The following is a 27,313-nucleotide window of genomic DNA, read 5'->3' as shown; positions in this document are numbered from 1 at the left end:
ATTGACGTGACATCTATACATCACTTACCACATTAGAGAGCACATGTTTGTTACAAAAATAGGACAAGGATTGTCTGCCTTCCTCTTTTCCATGCCCTTCCATACCCTCCTGTTTGTGTGGTCATGGTTAAACCACGTCAACATTTTATATTACTATTCATTTTTGTTTTATTATCTTTATAAAAAATAATAATATAAAATGTTAACGTGGCTTAACCGTGACCACACAAAATAGGAGGGCATGGAAGGGCATGAAAAATGGCAGGGCAGACAATCCTTGTCCACAAAAATATGATCTCCCTAATATTTTTCTATTAGCACTTCAAAAAGTTCATCTTGCATTCATCTACATACAAAGTTTTCCTTGTATTTTTACAAAGTCAGATTATGAGTGATTTTTTAAAGTGTAAATAATAATTTTTATAATTTAAAAAAAAAGGAAATTGTTAAAAATTGACTCTTACAAATTGTGCTTTGTGTCCTACAATATATTGGGTTGGGCTAACGGGTTAAAGTTTGTCTCAAATTTAAAATTCATAATCTTACAAAATAATACATAAATGTTATGGAAAAGGGGAAAAAGAAACTAGAATTGCTACTTAAACAAAAGAAAAGCACAAGCAACCAAACAAAGAGAGGCGCACAGTCTTTCCATCTTATTAAATTACAAATGAGAGAAAGAACTTGAGTTGTAGCACTGATCGTAAGGGGAGGGCTTCATTTAAGTGGAGGGCTTCGTTTCCGATTTTATAGCAGCAACCAACTGATCGTAAGCTTCTTCCCATGCATTCTTCATCTCTGCTGACCACATTTCTGGCACTGCCTCCTTTATTGTTTTCAACAATGCGAACTTGACCACCTATCAAATTAAATTGTTCAACACAAAGACCTTGCATGCACGAGTAAATAACAGTATTCTTAACCACTTGAGCTAAAAAAACCCTTACAGTATGACAATTTGATTCAATTTTTATTATATATATGATTTTTTAAGGAATTTTTTTTTTTTTTATTCTATGGTGAAGCATATATAATATACCTCATAATGTTCATCTACCACTCCAGACTTGAAGTGGACACCACCTAATCTTTTCAAGGTTGACTCTCTCACTGTAACTTTGCCTGCTTTCCTCAGTTGAACGGCTGATTCACAAGTCTGTCACACAAATTTAAAGATTAATGATTGAAGTCACTTCATGTGTATTAGCACCACGCTAGCTTAATTATTCTTGAATTATAATTACCATGACAAAGACAGACATGGCATGAGACTTGAGCTTTGGGTTCTTCTCAAGAGGAATATCAGAGTCCTTCAAGAAAGAGAACAGCTTCTGAGCTGATGGTGCAATTTCAAAGATCCTGCAAATTGAAGCCCCAATTAGTTCAAAACCTTCTTGTCACATCATGTATAAAGTCTAATGCAGATGAAAGAAAGGACAAATAGGAAAAACTTGGTGCTATCATATAACTTTGTATTGGCTAAATTCGCAAGTTAGGTAAAATAGACTTACTTCAAGAAAAATTTAAGGCCCAATTCAGCAGCATTCTGCTTCATCACACCCCATGACTTCACCACCAGTGTTTCCTGCTCTTCTGTGAAAACTTTGCCTTCCATGCTATAACAATTTAAGGCTTTACTACAAAACTTGAAGAAGTCAGAATCTGAAATTAAGCTGTATTGAGGATGTGTTCAGAATAACATCAATATTCTTGGGCAGAGAATATATATAGTAAAACCCACTGAGGATTAGGTTTAGAGGCAACTCTTCAGGGAAGCGGGGAGCCATTCTCTCTATAGATTTCAATTTTTGCGCACAGGTTGTATTCAGCAGTCACTATATGTACCACGTGTCCTAAAACTAGGGCCACTTTGAGGCAAAATTTGGAGAACATGGTTTTAGGGTTTTCGTTTTCAGCTCTTGCCTCTTGGTCCTGGCAACTAAAGTGACGCAAGCCATAACATCACTTAGGAAAATCACTCATTTCTATCTCACCCAACGCTACATGCCTTTGAAAAGATTTTGATATATAATATATTTGAGGCAAAAGAAGTTTGTCATCACTGACTCCAACCATATATTATTTAGGCTGCACCAACGAACATTGAATCAGGTCATTTGATTGGCATATAAAAGTGGGATCTTATCCTTAAACAAAAAGAAAGAAATATAAAACTGTAACCCTTCAAACGTGAGAAGAACCAAAAATTTGGGCTTTGTATTTTCATGGTGGTGATGGGGCAACGACCAATACTCCAATGCACTGTCAGCAAATGGGCATGTCTAAGGTGCGGATTTTGCGTGCGAGTCAAGATTTGACTGCAAAGATTGGGCAAGCTCACGCGTAGAACCGGGTCTTTAGTGTTAGTGTTTTGAAAGGTTTATATTTTGTAGAAAATGTTCTTGACAGGGTTTTTGGTTATGGAAAAACACAGAAATGTAAAGAGGAATTTCGGCTATTGCAGTCTGCACACTTAGCAGCTCATAGCAAACATATATATATGCTGTCAGTAGGGTTTTGGTATACAAGGTCAGATCTTATCTCCATTGGAGCTAGTTGACAAAAACCACAACTACCATATAGTACTAAGTTAATCTAAGCCCTTCACTGGAACTTTTAATCTAAGCCCTACACTTGTAACAAAACATAACTTAAAAACAACTAGCCGTTACAAACTAGCCGTTAGCATCCTGCTGCTTCATTCCTTCGATCAACCTGGAAGTGTTTAGCATCCAACACTCCCCTCTAAACTCTTCCTGGTGTTGACTCCAAGCAGGCTTCAAAGGTATGTGAACCTCTCTTTTGGTAATGCCTTTGTAAAAATGTCTGCCATCTGATCTTCAGTTCTGCAGTACATTAATTCAATGATATTTTCTTGTAGTGCATCTCTGATAAAGTGATACTTCCTTTTTATGTGCCTTGTTTTATGATGAAAAACTGGATTTCTTGTCATTGCTATAGCTGAGGTATTATCACACATTAGCTTAGTTGGTTCAACTTGCATTTCTCCAAAATCTTTTAGAACAAATCTCAGCCAGATTGCTTGAGATGTTGCTTCTGCAGCACTCACATACTCAGCTTCGGCGGTTGATAGTGCAACACTTTGTTGCTTGACCGAGGCCCACGTGAACACACCAAAGCCAAATGCAAAAGCATATCCCGATGTGTTTTTCATATCATCTTCACTACCTCCCCAGTCACTATCACAAAAACCAACCAGAATAGCTGACTGTCCTTTTTCATATTTGATTCCAAAATCAATTGTTCCTTGCACATACCTGAGTACCCTTTTTGCAGTTCCCAAGTGTATTTTGGTAGGACTATGCATGAATCTTGAGAGCAGGCTTGCAGCATACATAATGTCTGGCCTGGTTGCTGTGAGGTATAGCAGACTGCCAACAATTTTCCTATAGAGATTTGCATCCACTAACTCACTTCCATCCTCACTCTTGAGCTTCTCATTTGCAATTAAGGGAGTGCTTACTAGTTTGCATCCCTTGAGTCCAAATTTGTTCAACAATGTCTGTGCATATTTCATTTGATGAATGAAAATGCAATCTGATTTTTGAATCACCCCCATTCCAAGAAAGTGGTGAAGTAAACCCAAATCTGTCATCTCATATTTTCTCATCATTTCCTTTCTAAATTCATCCACCATTTTCTTACTGTTTCCAGTAAAAACTACATCATCCACATAGATGGACACAATGAGAGTTTCTGACTTGTTCTCAACCTTGGTATAAAGTGTTGCTTCACTGAGACTTTTCTTGAATCCACACTTAGTGAGATGTGCATCAATCTCACTGTACCAGGCTCTTGGGGCTTGCTTCAGGCCATAGAGTGCCTTCTTTAATCTATACAATTTGCTTTCGGACCCTTTGACTTCAAAAGCTTGTGGCTGGTCCACATAGACCTCTTCCTCTAGTACACCATTCAAGAAAGCCGACTTGACATCTAACTGATATAGCTGCCAACCCTTCTGTGCAACTAATGCAATTAGTGTCCTGATTGTATCTAGTCTAGCCACAGGTGCAAATGTTTCATTAAAGTCAATTCCAGGCTTTTGAGAGTAGCCTTTAGCCACTAATCTAGCCTTGTTCCTCTGTACTGATCCATCCAAGTTCAACTTGGTTTTATAGACCCACTTCACACCTATCACAGGTTTATCACTTGGTCTATCCACCAGAGTCCAAGTTTCATTTTTCTCTATCATTGAGATTTCATCTCTCATTGCCATCTGCCAAGACTTGTCATTTTCAGCCTCTTCAAAGGTCTCTGGTTCAATAACACAGAAATTGCATGCTGCATAGATTTCTTCTAAGCTTCTCATTTTAATTGGTGTTGATCCTGAGCTTGAGTTTGAACTCGAACTTTGTTGCCCTCTCTATTGAGATGTTGAACTTGCATTTGAGTTTTGTGTACTCTGAGGAGTTTGAACTGGTGAGATATAAGGTATCTGCAAGCTTTCTTCTTCAGATTCATACACCTCACCAATTTCAGTTTGTGCAGTTCTTTGCTCAGAGATATCAACTTGCAGTGATACTTTGTCTTGTTCTACTGCATTTGTCTCCCAATTCCACAATGATTCTTCATCAAAAATTACATCTCTTGAGAGATTGATCTTCTTGGTTCTCAGATTATACAATCTATAACCTTTTTCATTTGTGCCATACCCAACAAAAATGCACTTATTGCTGGATTCTTGTAACTTGTGTCTGAGTTGTGATGGCACCAGTGCATAACACACTGAGCCAAAAACCTTTAAGTGCTTAACTCCAGGCTTCCTTCCACTGAACACTTCGAATGGAGTTTGCTTCTCCAAAGCTTTGGTAGGACATCTGTTCAAGAGATACACAGCAGTATTCACAGCTTCTCCCCAAAATGAATAGGGTATTTTCTTCTCATGTAGCATGGATTTTGCCATCTCCACTATAGTCCTGTTCTTTCTCTCTGCAGTGCCATTTTGTTGAGGAGTGTAAGCTACTGTGAGTTGCCTTTCTAGTCCCAAATCTTCACAGAAAGCTTTGAATTCCAGTGAGGTATATTCACCTCCCCTATCACTCCTTATCTTCTTGATTTTATGTCCACTTTGTAACTCCACCATTGCTTTAAACTTTCTGAATATATTGAAGACTTCTGATTTGAACCTCATAAAATATACCCAACACATTCTTGAGTAGTCATCTATGAAAGTCAAGAAGTACTTGTTCCCACTGATGGATGCATTTTTCATTGGACCACACACATCAGTGTGAATTAGTTCTAGAGGTTTCTCAGCCCCCCAAGCCTTTCCAGTTTCGAACTTGTCCCTGTGTTGTTTCCCAAATGCACAGCCTTCACAAACCTCCTTCATTTCATCCATCTGAGGCAAACCTTGCACCATTTCATGTTTTTGCAAATTTTTTAGACTTTGCACATTCAAGTGCCCAAACCTTTTGTGCCATAGTCTTTCTGACTCAATTTTGCTTGCCTTCCTTGCCACTTCTTCCAAGCATTTCAGCAACAAAGGAAAGCTTCTGTTTTTCATTTAAACTTTCACAACCAGATTCAATAAAGTTCTGTCATCATATACTTCAGCACTGGTATCTCCAAACAACAAGAAATAGCCATGTTCAATCATCTGTCCAACACTTAAAAGGTTTTCCTCCAGACCAGGTACCAACATGACTTCTTCAATGTGCCTTCTTCCCTTCTTGGTTTCTATGATGAGAGTACCTCTGCCAGTTGCTTTCACAATATCTCCATTTCCCATCTTAACCTTTCCAGTGAATGTAGTATCAATATTAGTTAATAGAGACTCATGAGCAGTCATATGATTACTGCACCCACTGTCTATATACCACACTTCACTGTCTTTTACAACATTGGCACTAAAAGCACAAAAGACATTGTTTCCTTCTTGTTCTTGTTTTGCAATGTTCACTTGCTGAGTGATGTTTAATCTGCAATCCTTCTGCAAATGGCCAAATCTATTGCATTTGTGACATTTTGGCTTTCCTTTAAACCAACATTCACCAAAATGGGCTTTATCACAGTATCTGCACAATGGTTTGGTTTTTCCACCCCCATTGTTGCTTCCACTGTTGTATTTGTTCTCTCCACTTGATTTTCCTTCCCACTTCTTATTTTTCCCTTTCCAATCTCTCCTTGGTCTGTTTTGATGCTAATTAGAGTGATTTGATGACCCTATGTTTAGTGACTGGAAAGCTTTCTCAGTTGCACCATCAGAATGCCTTTCGAGCCTTTTATCAAAAGCTCTCAAGGAAGCCATTACATCTTGAACACTGAGTGTATCAGTATCCTTAGTTTCCTCTATCACACTCACAATAGAGTCATAAGGCTTAGTCAAACTAATTAGAAGCTTCTGCACTATTCTTTCATTAGGGAGTTCCTCTCCGTAAGTTTTCATTTGAGTCACAACATCAAACAGCCTAGAAAAATAGTCTTTAAGTGGCTCATCTTCTCTCATACGTGTATATTCAAAGTCACGTCTAAGAGACTGGAGTTTTACCTTGCGTACCTTCACATCTCCTCTGTATTCTTGTTGCAGGGTATCCCAGGCAGCTTTGGCAGTTTCTTCATTTGCTATCCTTGGGAATATGACATCGGAGATAGCACCTTGAATGATTCCCAACGCTTTAGCATCATTCATCATGTTCTCCTTCAATGTAGCTATCTGCTTCTCTGTGAGATCCTCTTCTAGAGCATCTACCTCCATTTCTGGTAACTCATATCCATCTTGAACCATTTCCCATAGGTCATACGACTTGAAGATAGTTGTCATCCGAATCCTCCAATAGTCGTAGTTTTCTCCATAAAAGACTGGAGCTTTAAGTTCTCCTCCACCAGCTCCTTTCATCTTTAACTTATATTGACAGTTAGGGTTTCAGCTTTTTCCTGAACAACCCTCGAAAATGGGTTCCACAACGCCCAGATTTCAGTGATCAAGAACAAAGCTCTGAGGCCATGTTAGTGTTTTGAAAGGTTTATATTTTGTAGAAAATGTTCTTGACAGGGTTTTTGGTTATGGAAAAACACAGAAATGTAAAGAGGAATTTCGGCTATTGCAGTCTGCACACTTAGCAGCTCATAGCAAACATATATATATGCTGTCAGTAGGGTTTTGGTATACAAGGTCAGATCTTATCTCCATTGGAGCTAGTTGACAAAAACCACAACTACCATATAGTACTAAGTTAATCTAAGCCCTTCACTGGAGCTTTTAATCTAAGCCCTACACTTGTAACAAAACATAACTTAAAAACAACTAGCCGTTACAAACTAGCCGTTAGCATCCTGCTGCTTCATTCCTTCGATCAACCTGGAAGTGTTTAGCATCCAACATTTAGGACCCCGATTGTATACCTTTTTTGGTTTACTGGGTATTTTTTGTCTGTGAGGGAGTAGCTTCAAAGCGCATCTGCGCGCCTTATAGACGGAAATGGAAAGCTGATGAAGGGTATGAGGAGGCGATTTTAGGTGGATTGAAGGTCAATTTCGATTGGAGTTCACAACGGTGGTTCATCCGCAACATCCGGATCTCCATTCCAGTGCTGAATGTCAATTCGTCCAAATCTCACATCTACGAAAACATTCTCTTAAGAAACGCCGGTTAGACCATTGTCGCCATCGCGACCGCTGCTTCAGTCATTTGATCGAAATTTTTGCAGGCTCTACTTTTTCGTTCCCCTTTTGAGATTTTGGTCCAAGTTTTTTTTTTTTCCCTAAAAATCTATTCCGAGTACGTTTGTAAGATACTTTTTATTTGTGGAACTTGATTCCACAATGCTTGGTTACCACTGGATATCGTTTAAAATCCTGAAATTCGATTTTAGATATATACGGGTAAAACTGGTTTTGTGTTGTACTTGTGTACATTTGAAGCTGCAAGCTATTGAATTGTAATTCGATGATGGATGAGTTAGAAAAGACGAAAGTATAGAGGAAAGAAAGAATGTAGATGAAGGAGATGAATTTGGTGCAAGGAGAGATGAATTTATAGTACCAAATTTAGAGGATGAATTGAAACCAAATTTGAAAATTGAGTTTGATTTGTCGGATGAACGATACATTCACAAATCAAACTTCATTTTCTACGATAATTATGCACTTGCAGCAGGTTTAGGGTTCGAGAACATAGTAATAAAAATTGCAGTCAATGTGATTGTCTAGTAAGGAAAGAATTTGTTTGTAGCAAACAAGGCAAAAAGAGGGTGGATACTAATCCTAAATCAAATGGAAAGGTAATAGGGGAGATAATAGAAGTAACTGCAAGGCAAAACATACGCTGTATAAGGTGACTAGTCGTGATAAGTTTGCCGTAACAATTTTCAATGAAGGGCACAACCACCTTATGGCAAGTGTCTCACACTTATTTCGATCTCATCGCCTGGATTCGAAGGCAAAGAAGGCGATGATTGAACAATGTGTACAAGCGAATATTTCCATAAGTAAACAAGCGAGTTTATTAGAGGTGCAAAGTGAATGAATTGGAAATATTTACGGAGCCAAAAATAATCCCAAAAATTGTAGAGACAACACGTAGACTTTTGCTTAAAAAAGACAAGATTTCCCTCATTCAATGGGCAAGCTCCTCATATACTCCCACGCGCAGCTCACACCCCTAAAGGTCCTAGTAGCTGAATACGACTGCCCACAACTCACCTGCCCTTGGCAAGAAAAAGTCAAAGCATTGAAGAAGATGATTAATTACCCAAATCCTATCTTTAATACATTCCCAATTGAAGATTGACTCGAATCAAGTAAGTAATCTCAATTTAAATCAATTAGGGATAATTACTCCATTATCTCAAGATATTATTTCCTATCTAATAACTTGAGAATATTTCTCAAAAAACCTTGGCCAATAGGATGCCGCCATGTGTAAGGTAAAACCCTAACACTATGGCCGACCCTCTCCCCTATATATACCTCATATTCTACCAAATTTCAAAGGCTTTTGCTACCCCTAAAAAGCCCTAAACACTTTACTTTCTCAGAGAAACTAACTTAGGCATCGAAGATCTATTGGCCTAACCCTCCCCCCCCACCTCGTGGGCGCATGAGGCTTTGGTCCTTGATCAAAGGTGTTAATTGTTTTACAGGTTTATTTTCGTCAAGATTGAAGACGGTAGAAATTTGCATCGACAAATTAGTGCTTTCATTGAGAGCTAATTCAAATACTTGAAGAAGCCTCTTGCATTTGTTTCTTGAATTTTCTGTTATGTTGAATTTCTCACACGTCGTATCAATTAATTTTTCCTAGAAAATTTTCTTGATCAATCCTTGGAGAAAGGATACAATGGTAGGAAATTTAGAAACCACAACGAACGGAACCCCGTACGTACAATGATTTAGAATGGAGACGATGACATAGCCCCATGACGACGATCCTCAAAGATCAACACGACAACAGGAGGAGCCCCATTGCTGCGGAGCCGTACTACCACCGTTGTCGTGACTCAGCAGCCGCGGCACAAACAGTAGCCCCGCTGCCCTTGCAGCAGCCCAACCTTCAAAACCCTAGGCAGGAGGACCAAGACCTTTAAGCAGCAAGTCTAGCCCAAGAGGCCCAAGCCGCCAGCCAGACAGCCCAAGAGGCCCAAGCCGCCAGCCAGGCAGCCCAAGCCGCCATGGCTCAAGCCCAACACCGAGCTCCACTTGTTGTAAATGCAACCTAGGCTCGAGAAGGGCAAGCGTTGGCCTAACGCGCAATGCAGGCCTAAAGTATGCCGCCACACGCGTGAGTCCAGCACACCCACATGCATGGCTCAACCATTAAACCAGGCTGTTCTGCGACCCTTCCGGTCACGCAAGCCGTGGCCCAATCCAATCTGAATCCGAGGCCACCTTCGGCGATCCAGATTTCAACCACCAGTCCCTCAATCGACTCAGGGTTATTTTCACCCCACTTTTTTACAAGAATGCCCGTTTTGGGCTCAAGCTTTGTACCTGCAATCCACTACACTTCCACCACAAATGAAGACGCCCATTATCCAGACTCTTCCAATCCAAATGGCGAGCACCACCTGCCCCAGCAGGTCTTTAATTTGAAAAGTGCTATCACGCAGCAGACCACCTTGGTGAACCAGCTCATTTAGTGCATCGAAACACAGCACGCCCCTGACTAGGTGTCATAAAGCAGAACGAGGGCAAAAAAATGTGCCTCATTCCAGCGACGTCCCCTCAAAAAGCCGTTCAACCCTCCACAAACCGTGTGTTCGGGTAATGTGCACTCTCATTTGGGCCCCTGGAAAAACTTTTTTTCTCTCCTAGATGGGCAAAGAATCATTCATTCCCGACTTGGCTCACGAATCAGTGTGCATTCGAGGTTGGGTCCACATTTTGACAAGCACTCAGGGCATTCCAGGCGAAGCGTCTACACAAGGCTAGGCCCACAAGGAGATCATCCTACAAGGCACCGGAGTAGGCAGCCACATGGCGAACCAAGGAGAGCACAAGAACAATAAAGCTCAAGTTCCACTAGCAGCCCTCGCCAAGCGCGATGACGACCAGCGCAGAACGAACCACATGCATCGCGACTTTAACACAAACGAGCAGGACATACCGAAGAGCAACATGGACCAACAGGTCAACACCAGAGGCAGTTTAAGGCTCCGCTACCCCCACCAGGAGCAAATCGAGGAAAAAGCACAAAGGCTAGTAGCAGAGCAGCTACGCGAATTCCAACGCATTGGTACTACTAACGATACCCTTCGTAGAAACGTGGCCAACATGAATAGGTCACCGTTTACAGAAGAGATCGAGCAGACGGAGCCATAATGGAAGTTCAGCCCACCACATTTCATCTTGTTCAAATGAGATGAAGATCCGGACAGGCACCTGATGCACTACCAAAGCATCATGACCCTCTACTGCAGCAATGACGTTCTCATATGCAAAATATTTACCATCACACTCTAAGGCAAGGCGCAAGACTGGTTCCACACCCTGCCGCTATGCTCAATTCGGGACTTCATCCAATTTTCCTTGGTTTTCACTAAGGAATATTCGTCATACCGCTCAATCAAGAAAAAGTCTGACCACCTATTCAACATGAAAAATGACCCGAATGAGTCACTCCGCACATACGTCAAGAAGTTCAAGGTGGAGAAGGTAAAGATTGTCGGATGCGATGACAGCATTGCATGCTCAGCCTTCCGAAAGAGGCTCCCAACAGATCACCCATTTTTCGCAGAATTAATCATGGGCAAGAACTTGACCCTGGCAGACTCTTATGTTTTGGAAAAAAAGCACTCCATCTGGGATAAAGCCAAACGCTCCCAAAAGCTGCCTGAGCAGCAACACAAAGATGCAGAGCCGACTCAAAAGAAGGTGAACGATAAACAACTTAATGACAAAAATAAGCCAAGAAGCAAACGCGGGGACCAATCCCCGACGAAATAAGGCACATCACCTAAGATGTACACCAAGTTATTAAGGAGTCGAAGAAAAAGTCTTTCGCCCCAACAGTAGCAGCTGAAGTGCAAAAAGATGATTCTACCTTCACCAAATAGCAACCACAACATATGGGTCAAGAAGATGGCGTCAAGGTCGACAATGCCCTAGCAGATGAATCAGGATGGAAACCCGAAGAAGACGCTGAGCACATCTCCTTAACCCTAAGAAGTGATCAGACAACGTAAAATGCACATCCAAAGAAGATCTTAGTGATCCTGGATATGAAGTCCCTCACCACTCTAAAGAAAATCCAAGGTATGACCTAACGAGCAACTGCTCTCAATTGATTCCTCTTGCGATCTACCGACCGATACAAGTTTTGTTCAAGGCAATCAGGACGCATAGTGAGACAAATGGAACAACGAAATGCGAGAAAGCATTACAAGACTTAAAGAAGTACCTGACATCACCACCTCTATTATCTAAGCCGGAAGCAGCGAAAGACCTATGCATATATATATAGCGGTATCTGAAGCAGCAATAAGCTCTATCCTCATACGAAAAGAGTTAAGGACCTGACCATCTGTATTACACAGTTAAAAGCTCTCCTTGATGTAGAAACTAGATACCCAAAAATCAAGACTTTGATTTTAGCGCTAGTTATTGCAACCCAGAAACACAAACTGTACCTTCAGACGTATGTAATCATCGTCATGATGCGATATTATGCACAATCTAGACTCAAGACGTTAAAGGCGTGAAAATTGGCGGACATTTCGACAAGCACAACAACTCAACCCAGAAACGCCCCAAAGGCAGTCGAGCACACTGTAGCCGCACCAGCCCCACCTGCAGGAGATTTCTGGCATTTGCACATCGACGGATCATCTAACTACCAAGGATTGGGAGCAGGCCTAATTCTCACTACCCTAGACAATTCAATACTAGTGTAGCCGATCACTCTAAGCTTCAAGGCTCAAACAACGAAGCGGAGAATAAAGCCCTACTAACAGGTCTCTGATTGGCGAAAAACCTAGCACTAAAGAAGCTTGCAATCCATTATGATTCCCAACTGATCACCAACCAAACCTCAGGGGAGTACGAAGGTACAAGAGCAGCTAGCGACGTTCTAGGCGTACACACTCACTCAAGTTCCACAAGCAGAAAATGCCTACGCAGACGCACTAGTAAGCCTAGACTTTGCCTTAGACCATCAACTCAAGCGCTTCATCCCAGTCAAGTACTTAGAGAAGCCGAGCATAGATAAGGAACCAGCAGTCGAGGTGGTGCAGATCAGCATAACTCCAAGTTGGCAGAATCCCATCATCGCTACATAGTCAACGAAACACTCCCCACAAACAGACTGAAGTCCATAAAGCTTTAGATGAAGGCAGCATGCTATTACACGTGGAACAACGTGCTCATTTGTAAATCCTTCTCATGACCACATCTTCGCTGCCTATCGTATCCCAATGACCTGAAGATTCTAAGCTCAATCCACGAAAACATCTGTGGAAACCACTCTGGATGCCGCTCTCTGGCTCAAAAAGCTCTTAACACAGGCTACTACTGGCCAACTATGCACCAAGGCACCAAGGAGTATGTACAAAGGTGCAACAGCTGTTAGCGCTTCAAGCTCGTGCCCGCACTACCTGCCAGTGAACTCAACCCGTAAACGAGCCCTTGGCCATTCATGCAATGGGCGATTGACCTGGTAGGACCAATGCTACTTGCCATTAGGGTTAAAGGCATGATCATAGCAACCAACTACTTCACAAAATGGGTCGAAGCCGAACCCATGACTACAACCACCCAGACTGACATATAGCGCTTCATATGGAAGAACATCATTTTTCGTTTCAGCATCCCCCACTCCATCATCACAGACAATGGTCCACAGTTCCTGGGCAAAGACTTGGCGAGGTTCTTCAAAAAATATAGCATCAAGCAACACATGTCCATGCCTCGGTATCCGCAGGGCAATGGACAAGCCGAGGTGTAAATATCAAGGGTTTAGATGCTAAATCATTATGGATTGGATAATGAGTTACAATTATGATAGTCTATAATTTGTATATATATCGAATAAAAGGTTTAAGATGTCAACACCGTTATTCTTTTGTCCTGTACTTAAACATACTCGTTCCTATCTACAATGATCTCTAAATGGGAGATGATTTCCACACAAAGGCCTGCTATGATTAAACAAGGTGTGTGAGAGGCAAAAAAAGGTAAGTGAAAATCATTTTCCTCTCCAAATTACTTGTAATAGAGGACCTTCTCATACCTAGAAACTCAAGGTACAGGACTACCAATAGGTGTATAGATTATTGTTTATCTCATACCCGATCATTCTTATCTGTATTCCTTTTATCTTTGTCAATTGATTGAAACGATTTGTTTTTTAGCCAATGACTGCCCTTGTTAACTCCAAGTTTTTGTCCGCCTTTAATTAGTTGTCTCGAAGTTAGCTGCTTGGCATGAGGCAGTCTTAGTGAGTAGCTTGGCTTGCTCATGCGGAAAGAAAGTAACCAGGGAATTCATATACTAATCCAGCTTAAAATGCGATAAGGAGTTCAAGCAAATGATGAATTAGGGTGAGGTTTACTATTCTAGCCTACAGGTTAAACGAAATCTTGAATATCGACTGTTGTGTTATTGTTGACCAATGTGTAGCTTCGACTATAAGTAACAACACTACCCGTTAATATAACATGATTCAAGCTTGTTTGTGTATACGTGCTTATTATAAGTGCTATTCTTGCAATAGTACTTGCGCAAAAGAATCAGTCATTCACTTGCCGATCGTTCACGAGTCAAACTCGCTCTCTTGCCACGCCTTTCACTCACTGTCTTGAGTCGGGCTCAATCACTTTTTTTTTCTTTTGGAGGCACAATTAAATGATTCTGCAAGTAGGGTGGAATTTTTTGTCAAATTACCATACCAATCGAATTACCAGCCGTACCATACCAAAGTTGTGCCAAAACATTTGTACCATTGGTAATGGTACGGTAATACCGTACCATACATTTTTGGTATGGTAATGGTATTCAAAACCATTATCAATGATATACCGTACCGTACCACTACTATTAATATTATATCATTTATTTATTTATATATATTTAGGTATTATTATCATTATATATGCACTTTATATTTTTTTCCTAGTCATTTAACCAATCATCTCACCCTCTAATCTCTACTTTCCCAATAAAAACCATAAGCCTTCTTGTGCTACAACTCTTCATCTTTTCACTCATCTAACCACCGACTTCATCTCTGTTGCTCCAGTTTCGGTGACTCTCTCTTCGGAGTCCATCTCATCTTCTCCTTCATCAAATTGGGATGTCTTTCTCTCTGGCTTCGTCTATCAAGTTAATTTTTGTACAATTTTAAAGAATGTAGAAATTAAATTTAGGAATCTTTGTACTATTTTTTTTAGGGATATTGGGTTCTTTCAGCAATTCTTCCATCTATTTACTTCTTGTTTCTTAAATGAATCTCTATAAAATTCTCATAATTAAATAAAAAAGTTTTAGAAACCCAAAGGGAGTGGCCAAAACACGTTTGGGCCTTGGGAAAAAAAATCAAATTTTGGCCCAAAAGAACGGCCCAAAACAAAGTGGTAATTACCATTACCATACCATGTCAACCAAACTATTTGGTATGCCGAAATTCGGTATACCGAAACTTTGGCACAGTAATGGTAATAGATTTTGTCATACCAAAAAATTTGGTATGGTAATTGGTACATGGATTTTGGTACAGTAACCGTACCAATACCACCCCTATCTGCAGATAACCAATCACCACACAAGAATCCATGAGAGAGAACCAACACCACGAGGTGTTTCGTCAGAGTTACGACTGGGGGATAGCAATACCCACTTCCATCCACTTTCTCATGGCAACTATTAGTCGAGATTGGTGGGGACGAGTAAAGCTAGTAAAAGAACATCTGCAGTTCATAAGAGAAACCTCAAAGGTTTAAGCTCACAGAAGGTAACCAATCACAACTCCATACGGAGCATCACACAGACAGCAACTCCATACGGAAGATCACACAGACAACGGATGAACCCAGAACAAATTTCAGTACGTAAAATCGAAGTTGGGTTTCGTTACTCCACCATTATCTAATTAAACAATCAGACTCGAGACTTGACGCTGCAATCATTGGATCTTAAAACAGCAGATTTTCCACTGTACATTTTTAAAAAGTTCGGCCAGAACCAAGCACCCTCCAAATACCCTGAACTACTTCTATGCTTAGGAAGCACTACTCGTGAAAGATTAGGACAGCTCGGATCATTAGAGATCAGATCTCTATTACAGCTTATGACAACGAAACAAGATATACAAAAAGATGGAAGGAGGAAACGTTTAACCGCACCCATAGTTTACATCTGGTCTTGCAACAACTGAAGAGAAGGGAACTTCAACTCTCTCTTTCACAACGCATCGCCCTTTCCCATCTTCCACCACAAGGACTCTCCCAGGGGGGCATTCAATGGTTGATCTCTGTTCTTTAGTTTGTGGTTGCTGAGAAAGACCGGATATTTTGAAAATGGCATTACTTCTCACAAGTTTAGGCCCAAAACCAGTAAGGCTTAATACAGATGCCGCACCAACAATAGTAAGCAAGGTCTTGGCTGCGGTGCTTAAGAAAAATCCCAACCCTTTTGAGTTTTTGGATCCACTTTGCATCTTATCTGTCTCGCTCAAATTCTTCTTCGCTCCATTGGTCGGATCACCACAGCTTATCCCATTTCGTGGAGACTTGTGTGCAGGTGGTAAATAGCCATTTTCTACAGAGAGAGTGTGTGGAGAGCGGCTTGGATATGGAGGAAGCAAAAGATCATTGTTGTGCTCTACTGTTTCACCTGCAAAAGCAGAAGCCTCACGTAACACTTCTAATTCCTCCCCTTTGTACTCTTTAAGTTTGTCGAGTAGCATCTTGCGGCTGCTTTCAATCTCAGAAAGGGCAACTTCCCTTTCATACGTTTGCTGCTGTTGCAAAGCCTGAAAATAAAATAAAACAAAATTCAAAACCTATATTATAAAATCGTTTTCCACAAACATTAAAATGTTCATATATTTTCAAAATTCCAATAATAGGTGAATCCAAGGTGTCACTTTCCCAAGACATAAAACAGGTTCATTCTTGACTAATATAGCTCTAATTATAAATAAAAAAACATTATGATGAACTCACCGGCAGTATGGTTTCCCTGGAAAGGGCAACCAATCACTAATTAAAAATGATTAATATGATAAAATCATGTTAACACTTGGACATCAATAAGAATTCAATCAGAAGTGCTTAGCAACAGATGGAATGTAGACACTCAGAATAATTTATGTCAAGCAAATAATTTGTGTAATGCATCAGTATGGTTGAAAATAATACTAGCGCGTGAAAATCACTCACCAGAGCTGACAAAAGATTTCAATTCATTCATCCTCATAAAAGGGTTTGACAATATGTAGAACAGTATGTCTCAGACTCAAGAATTTCCAAAAATTCACGTGTCAATTACTAATTCACGAATCTCCGTAAACATAAATCTAATGCCTTCCTCCATGGTTAAATAGGAATTCTCTGGAATTTAATGTGAGCACAAAAATGACAAGCATGTAGTTCATTTGCATGGAAGTTCAATGAACCACAAGTCCAGCCTTTCTAGCCAACTATAGGTATTGGGTTCTGTAAAAGTTTTGTAATTTGAAATCATTGGTTCCTTGAATCATTGGGCTTCTCTCTAATAGAGTTGTGTAAAATATCTAAAGCCTTGATGATTGATCTTTCGAGGAAAGAATACTAATGATCTGCTTTTTGGGCTTAGTTATCTTAGTGTTTTGTATGCCTATATAAGGAGTATCAATAAACATATTGATGATTTCAACTTCAATTATCTGATTCCTTCAATTCTTTCATTTTGCCTCGAATGGGTTCAACACAAGGAGAAGAAAAAATTCGATGGGAGGTTGACTTCTATTTTGTTCGCTATGGCCATTACATGATGCAAAAATTTGCTTAGCAATTCGATGATGACATTGACATTATGTTTTGCTTAGGCTTAAAAAACGAAACACATTTTCTTCATGTCATAAGTGATTTACAAGTAGATTTCTGCACATGCAACTTTCCTAAAATAATTCGCTAGATTTTAAAGGAAGAAATGGATGGAAACTTCCACATATTGTCCATGTTGAAGGTAGAAGATGAGTACTCATGAAGGAAAGTAACCCTTCTAATCCTTCCATTTTTGGGGGATTTAAAGGGGATAATATTCTTTCACGACTACTCTATCTTCTACCTTCAACTTTGAAAACATTTGGAAGTTGTCATGCATTTTTTCCTTCCATATTCTTCGAATCTAGTGAGTATCCTAACCAAGCCAATCCTATGTGACAAATGCAGCCTCGGTTATCTCAAACTTACATCCTACCCAACCTGTTATAGGAGGTGATGGTGCAAAGATGAAGACTGTTAAAGATCCTAATAAATAATGCCCAAGTAACAGTTTTATGAAAGAAATTAAATCCAAAGTCAAGCATAAGCCACCCCATTTAACAGAGCAAACTAGGAGACACATATATACACATAAATGACACTAAATATTTAAAAGTTAAGCCCCAATTGCATCTGACAAACAAGTGCAGTTAAATTAGGGTTTTTTTTAATTTTTATTTTTATCTCTTCCCCCCCCCCCAAAAACCAAAAAAACCCAAACAAAAGTTAAGCCCCAATTACACGGTACTTGCAAAGTCTTCCGCAGTTTCACAAATTTAAAACCTGTGCATGCACAACACTCAGTGATTTCATAGGATGTAAGTTTCATTACGAGACCTGATATAGGAGGTGATGCCATTTCTTAATTTTCAATTTCTAAACATTAACATGAAAATGCAAATAATTAGCATATAAAAGTTCCCATAGATGGGTACACAAACTCAGCCACGTATTTAATTTCCATTGATGGATAACGAATGGTGTGTGCAAGCACAGACAAGGGCTCAGCCCCAGTAAGCCCTGCATCACCGAAGAATAGGCTGAGCACTGCTGTAACCAACGACAAACATGCCTTACGGTACCAGAATGAGGGAACCCACTTCATCCTCAACTCCGTGGTTCATATGTGTGAGCAATAATATATTTCATATAACAATTGGGGTATCGGTATCCTACCAGTGAGACACATCTTTCGAACATTCTGTACATGAAACGACACCCCCCATCCCTCTTTTTGATGTAATTGTTTTTCTTAAACAAACCGAAACAACAGCAATTTAGCATTCAGAAATAGTTCATGTATAAACCAACATGGAAAGAAATTAAACCCTAAACTCAAGCATTGAACACAGCATACTACAATAATTACATACATGAAAAATGTAAAGTTTCAAACTTTAAGTTACCCAATCGTAAATGACATTCTAGTGCAGCAAAAATTAGGGTTTTTTTTTTTTTGTAATCTTTCTCCCTCCTTAAAGAAAACTCAATCAAGAAAATTGGGTTTAGAGGCGAAAAACAAACCTGTAAGGAAGAGAGCTGGTTCTCAAGGGATTCGAGGGCGTCGCAGATGTTAAAAAGCTTATGTGCCTCTTCCTCTTCCACTTCCTCTTCTTCGTTTTCTTCTGCTACTTTGTCTGCTGCTTCGCCGTCGGCGTGGAATCCATTTTCTCTCTTGGGTGGTGGGTGATTTGCTTTGTGGATGCAGTTGCTGATCTTCAATCTCAGCTCTGTGGCTCTTCCCAGAACCAACCCAATGCCCTCTTCTTCCATCTCTTCTTTCTTTCTAGAGAGAGAGAGAGAGAGAGTTGAAGGGGCGGAAATTGTAAGGGTTTGGCTGGTTTGTTTCAATTGGGGAGAGGAGAGGAGAGGAAAGGAAGGTTTATCAGTACCGCCAAAATAGAACCGTACTGGAGTTTTGGTTTTGGGTTTAACCGTTTTCAGTGATTCTGGTGTTCTCTCTCTCACATGCCACTAGATTAGATTTGATGAGATAGAATCATTTTCCATTATTTTTCTCTCTTTTTTATTATTTGATTATTAGTGACCCTTCACTCTTTTTTTTGTTTGTTTTTTTTTTTTTGCCAATGAAATGCCAAAACTCCCCACTAAAGAATACAAAATAGTATGTATTTAGTCTTTTTTTTTTTTTGTTACAAATTATGTGTTAATTTAGAGCAGTGTGTTGCATTTTTTTACTGGAGCACAGATACTCTTTTTTATTAATTGGTATGATTAATTGCATGTTTACTAATCTGTAGTTATAATCAAAACAAAGAATTTCAATTACAGAATATTCCTCTGTTTACTAAACAAGGACCAATCAAACCAGAATAGGCCACACAACAAAAGAAAAATAATATTCAATTTCCATTTTAGAGGAATTAGATTATTTTGGGAAGTGGTATTTAGATTCTGGGAGAAATAAAAAATGATCCAATAAGAAATTCAACAACCATTATTTTAATCGATAGATTTTTTATTAAAACTAACATTTCTCCACGTGTTCCTGCGCGTTAAAATATCTTTTTTTATATAGAAAACTTCATTTTAATCCATGACAAAGATAACTCTTAGACTAAAATCATGAGTAAGATCAAAATCTAATTTTAGCCCCTCGATACATTAATGCAAAATCTAATTTTAGTCCCTTGATACATTAATCACCTCATTTATTAATTATATTTTGATGTTTTAATTATTTCTCTTTTTCTTTCTAATTTTAATGTATTAATTTTCTTTCATTATAATTATAGTTTTCATTTCATTCATCATAATATATTTTCTTTGACACAAAAAAAAACTTAATATATTTTGTTGTACAATATATTTCGATATACTTTGTGTAAGATCCCACATCGCCCAGAGAAGTGGATCATACAAGTCTTATATGTATATTCCCATCTTTACCTAGCACGAGGCCTTTTGGGAGCTCACTGGCTTCAAGTTCCATCGAAACTACGAAGTTAAGCGAGTTCGCGCGAGAGCAATTCCATGATAGGTGGCCCACTGAAAAGTTCTCGTGTGAGTTCCTAGAAACAAAACCGTGAGGGCGTAGTCGGGGCCTAAAGCGGACAATATCGTGCTACGACGAAGTCAAGCCCGGGATGTGGTGGGGGCCCAGGCCGGGATGTGACACTTTGTCTTCCTCATTTAGGTATATTAAATCATTGAATACATTTTAATATATGTATTTCGGTATACATATTTATGTACATTGATTTAATATAATATATTTCAGTACTAACATTTAGGTACATTAATTTAATATAATACATTTCAATACATACATTTAGGTACATTAATTGAGTCTTTCAAGTTTGAAGAATGTTCAATAAAATTAATAAATTAAAAAAACTTTTTCCGGCCAAAAAATAAATTAAATGCGTATATTAATAAATAAAAATATTTAATGGGAGACGTTGAATAAAATACACATTAATTAGTCTGAATTAAGGACGCGTCAAGAGATTATAACCAATATGTAATCTAACACAAGGTTTTTATCAAATTTCAATCTTTTTCAAGGATTAAAGTTAAAAACCCTTTTTTACATTATGGCATGCTATATGCAGCACACAAATCTTTTTTCTTTTTACTGTGAAAATAATTCGAAAAAACCTAGAGTTGATATGTGGACTTTTACCCTCCCGAAATATGAGAATGGCTTGATTAAATTGCCAAGACCACATTTAATTTACGTAGTTCAACATCCTTGAAGGTCTGATCAACTAATTACAACCTCATCAAGCTCCCCTACTCATGGCAAGGAAAAAAGTCAAATGTATTAAAGATATGATTAGTTAGAAAATTTTATCTTTATGCTTTCCTAATTGGAGATCAACCTCTTCAAGTAAGTAATCACAGTCATATCCAATCAATGATATTACAAGATAATCCTAAGATATTATCTAATTAAATAATATCTTTAGAACAATTCTTTCATCATCCACCCAACGGATGACTTACCTTGGCCAATCAGATGCCAACACATGTCAAGGCACACCCTACACACATGGTCGGTCTCTATAAATATTGCATTCTCCACTAAATTATGGTAAGCTTTCACTATGCAACCAAACCCTAAACTCTCTCTCGTTTTCAGAGAAACTGACTTATCCATTTGCCAAACTCCCTCCACCTCGTGGGTGTGCGCGGCTTTGGTCTTTAATTAAAGGTGTTTATCTTTTTTATAACTACACATTCGTCAAGACTGAAGATAACAAATTTTTACTACCACAATATATACATGCATCAAGACAAAATTGTATGAATGTTTGCACAATTAGATTTAAATGTGTCTTTAAACTTCATGTTTCAACCTATGGTGCAACAAAAAACATATTTGTATAGCAAAACCGCCTACGTCATTGCTATTGAACCTATGGTGTAACAAAAAACAAAAGAAATTGATATGAACATATGAAGACAATTAACAATGTTGTTAGACAAAAACAAACAAAATCCTAGTATGTCCATAAAAAAATTCTAGCATATGTTTTTCAGTAAACTATAACTAAGGCATGACATATTTTTTGCATTACTGATAAATATAAGAGAAAGTAAACATAATGAGGGTGAATCCTCCCGGTGCATTCATTTTCTCTTGTGGGATAATACGTGTCATCCGAAAAATGATGGTGGTCTTGGCTTCCGTTCGCTCTATGAGTTTAATGTTGCTTGTTGTGTTCCTTTCAAGTGCAAATATAAGGATAGTATAGTGGCACATGTAAGGGTGTCGAACCACAGGGACTTATTAGACCTCTACGAATTACTAATTTATGTAAACCCTAAATAAACAATGAAACTAACAAATTGAGATTGGATTTTGATTTGAGAAGTAAAGTAACTTAAATGCAAGAGAATGCAAATATGAATAATAGAATGATTCAGAAACGATGGGAAAGGAATTAGGGATACTGATTTCACCATTACAAGTCAATTCCATGAAAATTAAGTCAAAATGCAATCAACTCTCCAATTTGCAACTAGGGTTCATTTTACTCATTTATGAACATCCATCTGATGTGTAGTTGAGATCAAGTACTCCTAATCTGCAACCTAGTTGTAATGTTCAACTTAGATTACCAAATAAGAATCCATTAAGAATAAGAAAACTTCAAAGAACCAAAGAAATCACATGGCAAGATGTATGCATAACAGTTTTTTCAATCATTCACATGTCTACCAAGATTAAGTATGATGTGTACTATAACCTTGATCAAATAATTCATAAGCAGCCCTAATGGTGATCAAACATTAAGATTAAACTATAAAATCAATGAATAAAACAAGAACATAGATTGGTAATTTGAATACTTTAACTTAATAACAAAGAGCAGTTTTGCAAGGTTACAGTTAAATCCCCAACAATGAACTTAATTACAAAACATGATTACAAAATATATAAATATCAAGAACAACATGAGTGAAACTAAAGTTCATAGAAGAAACCCCCTTAAAGCAATTCTTATGTTGAACTTCTCCAAGAATAGCGCGATAACGTGGTTTCTTCGATGGCAACAGATGGTGAAGGGAAATAAGGTTTTGTTTGTGGAAGAAAGGCCAAAGAAAGAAAAGAAAGAGAGAGAGTGAGAGAGAGAGAGGGAGAGAGCTATGGGCGTCCCCCAAGGGGGCTTATGTAAACGTGATCTGAATTATTTATATGCTAAATGAGGCTGCAGTTGATTGCAAGGTGATCCCAACCATTATGCCAAGGTTTTGAACATTTTTTCTTATTTGGCTCCTCCAAATCAGGCTAGATATTCCAATTCATTTCACATTCTGCTCTTGGTCTTCTAACTAGCCAAATTCACTTTGGATTCTTTATTTGGACTTCAAAACAAGTAACAACTTTATTTGGGCTTTAAAACAGACCATTAAACTTCTCTCCACGTTTGAATAAGGGTTAGCTCCAAAAATGGTATGTTTTCTCTTCTTTGCCTTCAAATTAATCCTAAAGTACATGTAACTGCACACTAACACAAAATAAGGTAAAATGCAACCAGTTTAACTAAAAAACATCACAAAGAGACTAGAAATTGATGGTATAAATGCATTAAATATATGAGTTATCATTTCTCTTCTTACTAAGCAAGGCTGGTATCTTCTCCAAAACCTAAGCTCTCTAACATCTCACTTTCTCAAAGCCAAATATTTTCCGCACAACACATTCTAGATGCACCATTGGGAGTGGCTCCATCAGCTTGCTAGAGAGGCATTCTGGAAGCCCATTCTATCTTGGAGCGTGGTTCTTTATGGAGGGTAGGGATGAATGTTCTATCCATATTTGGCATGACAGATGGCTTGATTGACCTCACATTTTTAGGCCTTTCTCTCATCCCCCTGCAAGTTGTGATGTGGAGTGGGTGTCCTAATTGATTATCCCAGAGTCGGCCACTTGGAACACTAATCTCATTAGCTCTTTATTTCCTCCTTGTCAGGCAGCATGGATCCTCTCAATCTCATTAAGTGGCAGATTACCTTCGAATCATCTAATGTGGAATTATGATTCTAAGGGGTTGTTTTCTGTCAAAAGTGCCTATAAGGTTGCCATCTCTTTACGTGATCTTGCCTCCCCATCCAATCAAAGCACACTTAAGACCTCTATCTAGAACAAAATCTGGAGAGCCTTGGTCCCAGGAAAGGACAAAATATGTGCTTGGAAGGCTTGTCTCAATATTCTGCCTACTCGTTCGAACTTGGAGAAAAAAAGGGTGGCGGTGGACAATATTTGTGTTTTGTGTAGTTCCTCTTCGAAGTCAGCGCTACATGTGTTTAGTGCTTGTCCATTTGCCCAAGCAGTGTTCTTCTCCAACATGAATTTGGGCCAGAAACCTTTGGCATACTCCTTCATTTGGGATTGGTTTTCTGCGGTTATTGGTTCTCTTTCTCCCACTCTTTGTAATTTATTCTTGATGCTAATTCATTCAATTTTGGCGCGCCAGGAATGCCTTGTTATGGGATGGTAAGCTTGAGAATCTGGCTCTAGTTAGCTACTCCACAAATCTTCAATTTGATGCCTTTACCAAAGCCCAACCTACATCGCAACCTTGGTCTCTACACTTGACTTCCCGATGGTCTCCTCCTCCCACTGGTTGGTTTAAAATCAATGTTGATGGCGCCTTTTGTGCTGCTACTGAAATGAGGGGATTGGCGTGGTTTTCCGTGACGAAGCCAGTAGCTATGCTGGAGGTTTCGTTCGCCAAGTATCTCACATTAATAACCCTTATACGGTTGAACTGTTGGTTGCTCGAAAATGTCTTTGTTGGGCTATGCAACGTGATTTTCAAAGTATTCTCCCAGAGACTAATGCTTTGCAAGTTGTTCAGGGAGTTGGGAGCTTGAGGATGGGGTCTTCCTCTATGTATTTGGTGGTGGATGAGGTCCGGGAGAGTCTGCAGGGCTTTGGTTCCTCTAAAATTTGCCACATTCCTCGTTCTACCAATGGTGCGGCTCATAGATTGGCCAAGTTAACCTTAGTCTTTCTTTTTAATTTTCATTGGTTTGAGGAACCTCCGGATATAATCCAAGATATCCTCTTTGAAGATTGTATACCTTCTTCTTAATATGAATAAAATCGCTGTCGTTTCCTCTCAAAAAATAAAAAATAAAGAATAAAATAAGTTTAGAGAAACAAAGAGAGACATGCAAGAGTACAAAACATAAGTGAGAGTCTAACTTTAAATTACCTGTCCCAAAACACCTATATATCTTTTGAAAAAAAATGAATGAGTTCAATGCTTAAGCCAGAGGAAGCTTGTAGAACAAAATTAATATGAACAATGAACAACAACAATAAAAAAAAAGGAAAAAAGGGCTAAATTCCTCTTGGCTAGGGGCTCATTTAGATGTGCTTTTAAAATGACTAAAAGTACTTTCAGAGAAAATATTTTTGGATTCCAAAAACACTTTAAGTGCTTTCTACAAGAAGACTAGGTATGTGCTTCTTTCATAAAGCACTTTAAGTACTTTTCCAGAATTTACTAGCATTTTTACTAAGGATTGTTTCCAAAAGTTTTTTCACAAAAAACGCTTTCAATCATTTTAAAAGTACATCCAAACGAGCTCTAGATCTCTACTTGCTCTAAATAAAAAGGAGGAAGTATGCTAACCACCCAGCCCTACATTCAAAATATCACAACAATTGCACTTATAAGTCCATTGGGCGTGGTGAAGGTCCACTTATGTGTATGCAAATTAATGGCAAAAATTGCATTTTCTTTTTTGTGTTACTGCTAATTATTTGAATAAATGGATAAGTGAGTGAAGATGTAGAGTGTCTTGTTCTTCAATGGATTGCATAAAATGACAGGATTGAATACATCTAAACTTTTATAAACTTCTTTAAATTATATAAAATCACGACTGAATACGTCCACTTAAAATTAGTTCACCTTCAAAATGCTCGAAAATAAACATAAATGTTCAAGAAGCCGCTTTATCTACGGTCTAACCTTTTTTAGTACTCTTGCACTAAATCCTCTCAACAATGAAGTTTTAGAACACAAAACTACACTAATTACCCTTGTCTAAATCAGCTAATTAGCATTCACAAGCCGGTATATGGAAATTGATCTAGCTTTTGGTTACCATGCTAAATTATTAGGTAAATTACATTTTTACCCCCTTAGGTTTGGAGTCGATTTCAACTTTTTAAAACATCTTTAAAATATTTCAATTTCATACATTTACTTATCATTTTATTTCAATTTTATACATCCGTTAGAATTATGGAATCCACATTTGTGCCACTTGGCAAAAAAATAATTTTTTATGCATTTAAAATATAATAATTTACCCTATTTAAAAAAAATTTAAAAAAAAAAAAAATGAAACCCATCTTCCCAGACACCTTTTCCCTCTCCTCCACTCTCTTAACCTCCCCTCCCATCCAAAAAACCCAACCCACCCCCACCTCCCCCGCAACCCCCTCACCCCATCCAAAAAACCCAAATTATTTCTAATCAATCGAAAAATCTGGGTTTTGGGTACAAACAATCTGGATTTTTTTGGGTTTTGTGCTCTCCCCATGCCACTCCATCGCTGCTGTTGCTAGGGTTTACATTTCACTCACCAACCAACAAGAAGCTTTGAAGGTACAATTTCTCTCGCATACCGAAACGACACTGTTTTCCAATTCCGATTTTTGTTGTTTTTTGTCCGAATGTAGATCCGCCGGAAAATCAACTCCGATTGAGCCAATTGAGTGTCAGATTATCAATTATCGGCCGGTTTGGAATTCCGATCTGATATTTTTTGGATGGTTTAGCTGTTTTGCAGGATGTTTGACCATGGGGAAGTGCTACCCTACTGTTTTGAAAATAATCTAGGGTTTTGGGTGGGGTGGGGTGGGGTGGGGTTGGGGGGATGTGGGGGAGATGGGGGTGGGGTGGGTTTTTTGGATGGGAGGGGAGGTGAAGAGAGTGGAGGGAAGGGATAAGATTTTTTGGATGGGTTTCATTTGTTTTTTTTTAAACAAATAGGGTAAATTATTATATATTAAATGCATACAAATTTATTATTTTTTCCATGTGGCACTAATTTGACAGTCACGTCAGCACAAATATGAATCTCATAGTTGCCACATCATCACTTAACGGTTTACTTAACGAAATTTCTAACAGATGTATGAAATTGAAATAACATGATAAGTAAATGTATGAAATTGAAATGTTTTGAAGATGTTGTAAGAAGTTGAAATCGACCCCAAACCTAAGGGGTTAAAATGTAATTTACCCTAAATTATTTTATCCACAGCAGCAAGCTCCTTGTCAACTTCAAACAGCTGCATTGTAAGTGTTGTTAGTTGGCAATGTAGCCTGTTCTTGCGGTCCTTCAAACCCTCCTTGCGTGTTTGCAACTACGAAACCGTCTCCAAAACTGAACTTGTG

The 27,313-nt window shown here is 38.6% G+C and overlaps 2 protein-coding genes across 2 annotated transcripts; both read right to left on the bottom strand.

Moving 5' to 3' along the window:
- Positions 1-515: 515 nt before the first annotated feature.
- On the bottom strand, positions 516-1,957 carry LOC126587337 (hemoglobin-2-like). Its single transcript, XM_050252375.1, has 4 exons — positions 1,512-1,957; positions 1,245-1,359; positions 1,040-1,156; positions 516-859 (listed from the first exon to the last, which is right to left on the bottom strand). The coding sequence occupies exons 1-4, from the start codon at positions 1,613-1,615 to the stop codon at positions 722-724; spliced, it is 474 nt and encodes a 157-aa protein (XP_050108332.1). The 5' UTR covers positions 1,616-1,957; the 3' UTR covers positions 516-721.
- Positions 1,958-15,565: 13,608 nt separating this feature from the next.
- LOC126587336 (plastid division protein PDV2-like) lies at positions 15,566-19,407 on the bottom strand. Its single transcript, XM_050252374.1, has 2 exons — positions 18,945-19,407; positions 15,566-16,426 (listed from the first exon to the last, which is right to left on the bottom strand). The coding sequence occupies exons 1-2, from the start codon at positions 19,191-19,193 to the stop codon at positions 15,788-15,790; spliced, it is 888 nt and encodes a 295-aa protein (XP_050108331.1). The 5' UTR covers positions 19,194-19,407; the 3' UTR covers positions 15,566-15,787.
- Positions 19,408-27,313: the final 7,906 nt, after the last annotated feature.

This window comes from Malus sylvestris, chromosome 10 (genome assembly GCF_916048215.2).
Source record: "Malus sylvestris chromosome 10, drMalSylv7.2, whole genome shotgun sequence".
NCBI lineage: Eukaryota > Viridiplantae > Streptophyta > Magnoliopsida > Rosales > Rosaceae > Malus > Malus sylvestris.
The sequence above is the reverse complement of the archived record's forward strand: the minus strand, read 5'-3'. Positions and strand labels throughout refer to the sequence as shown.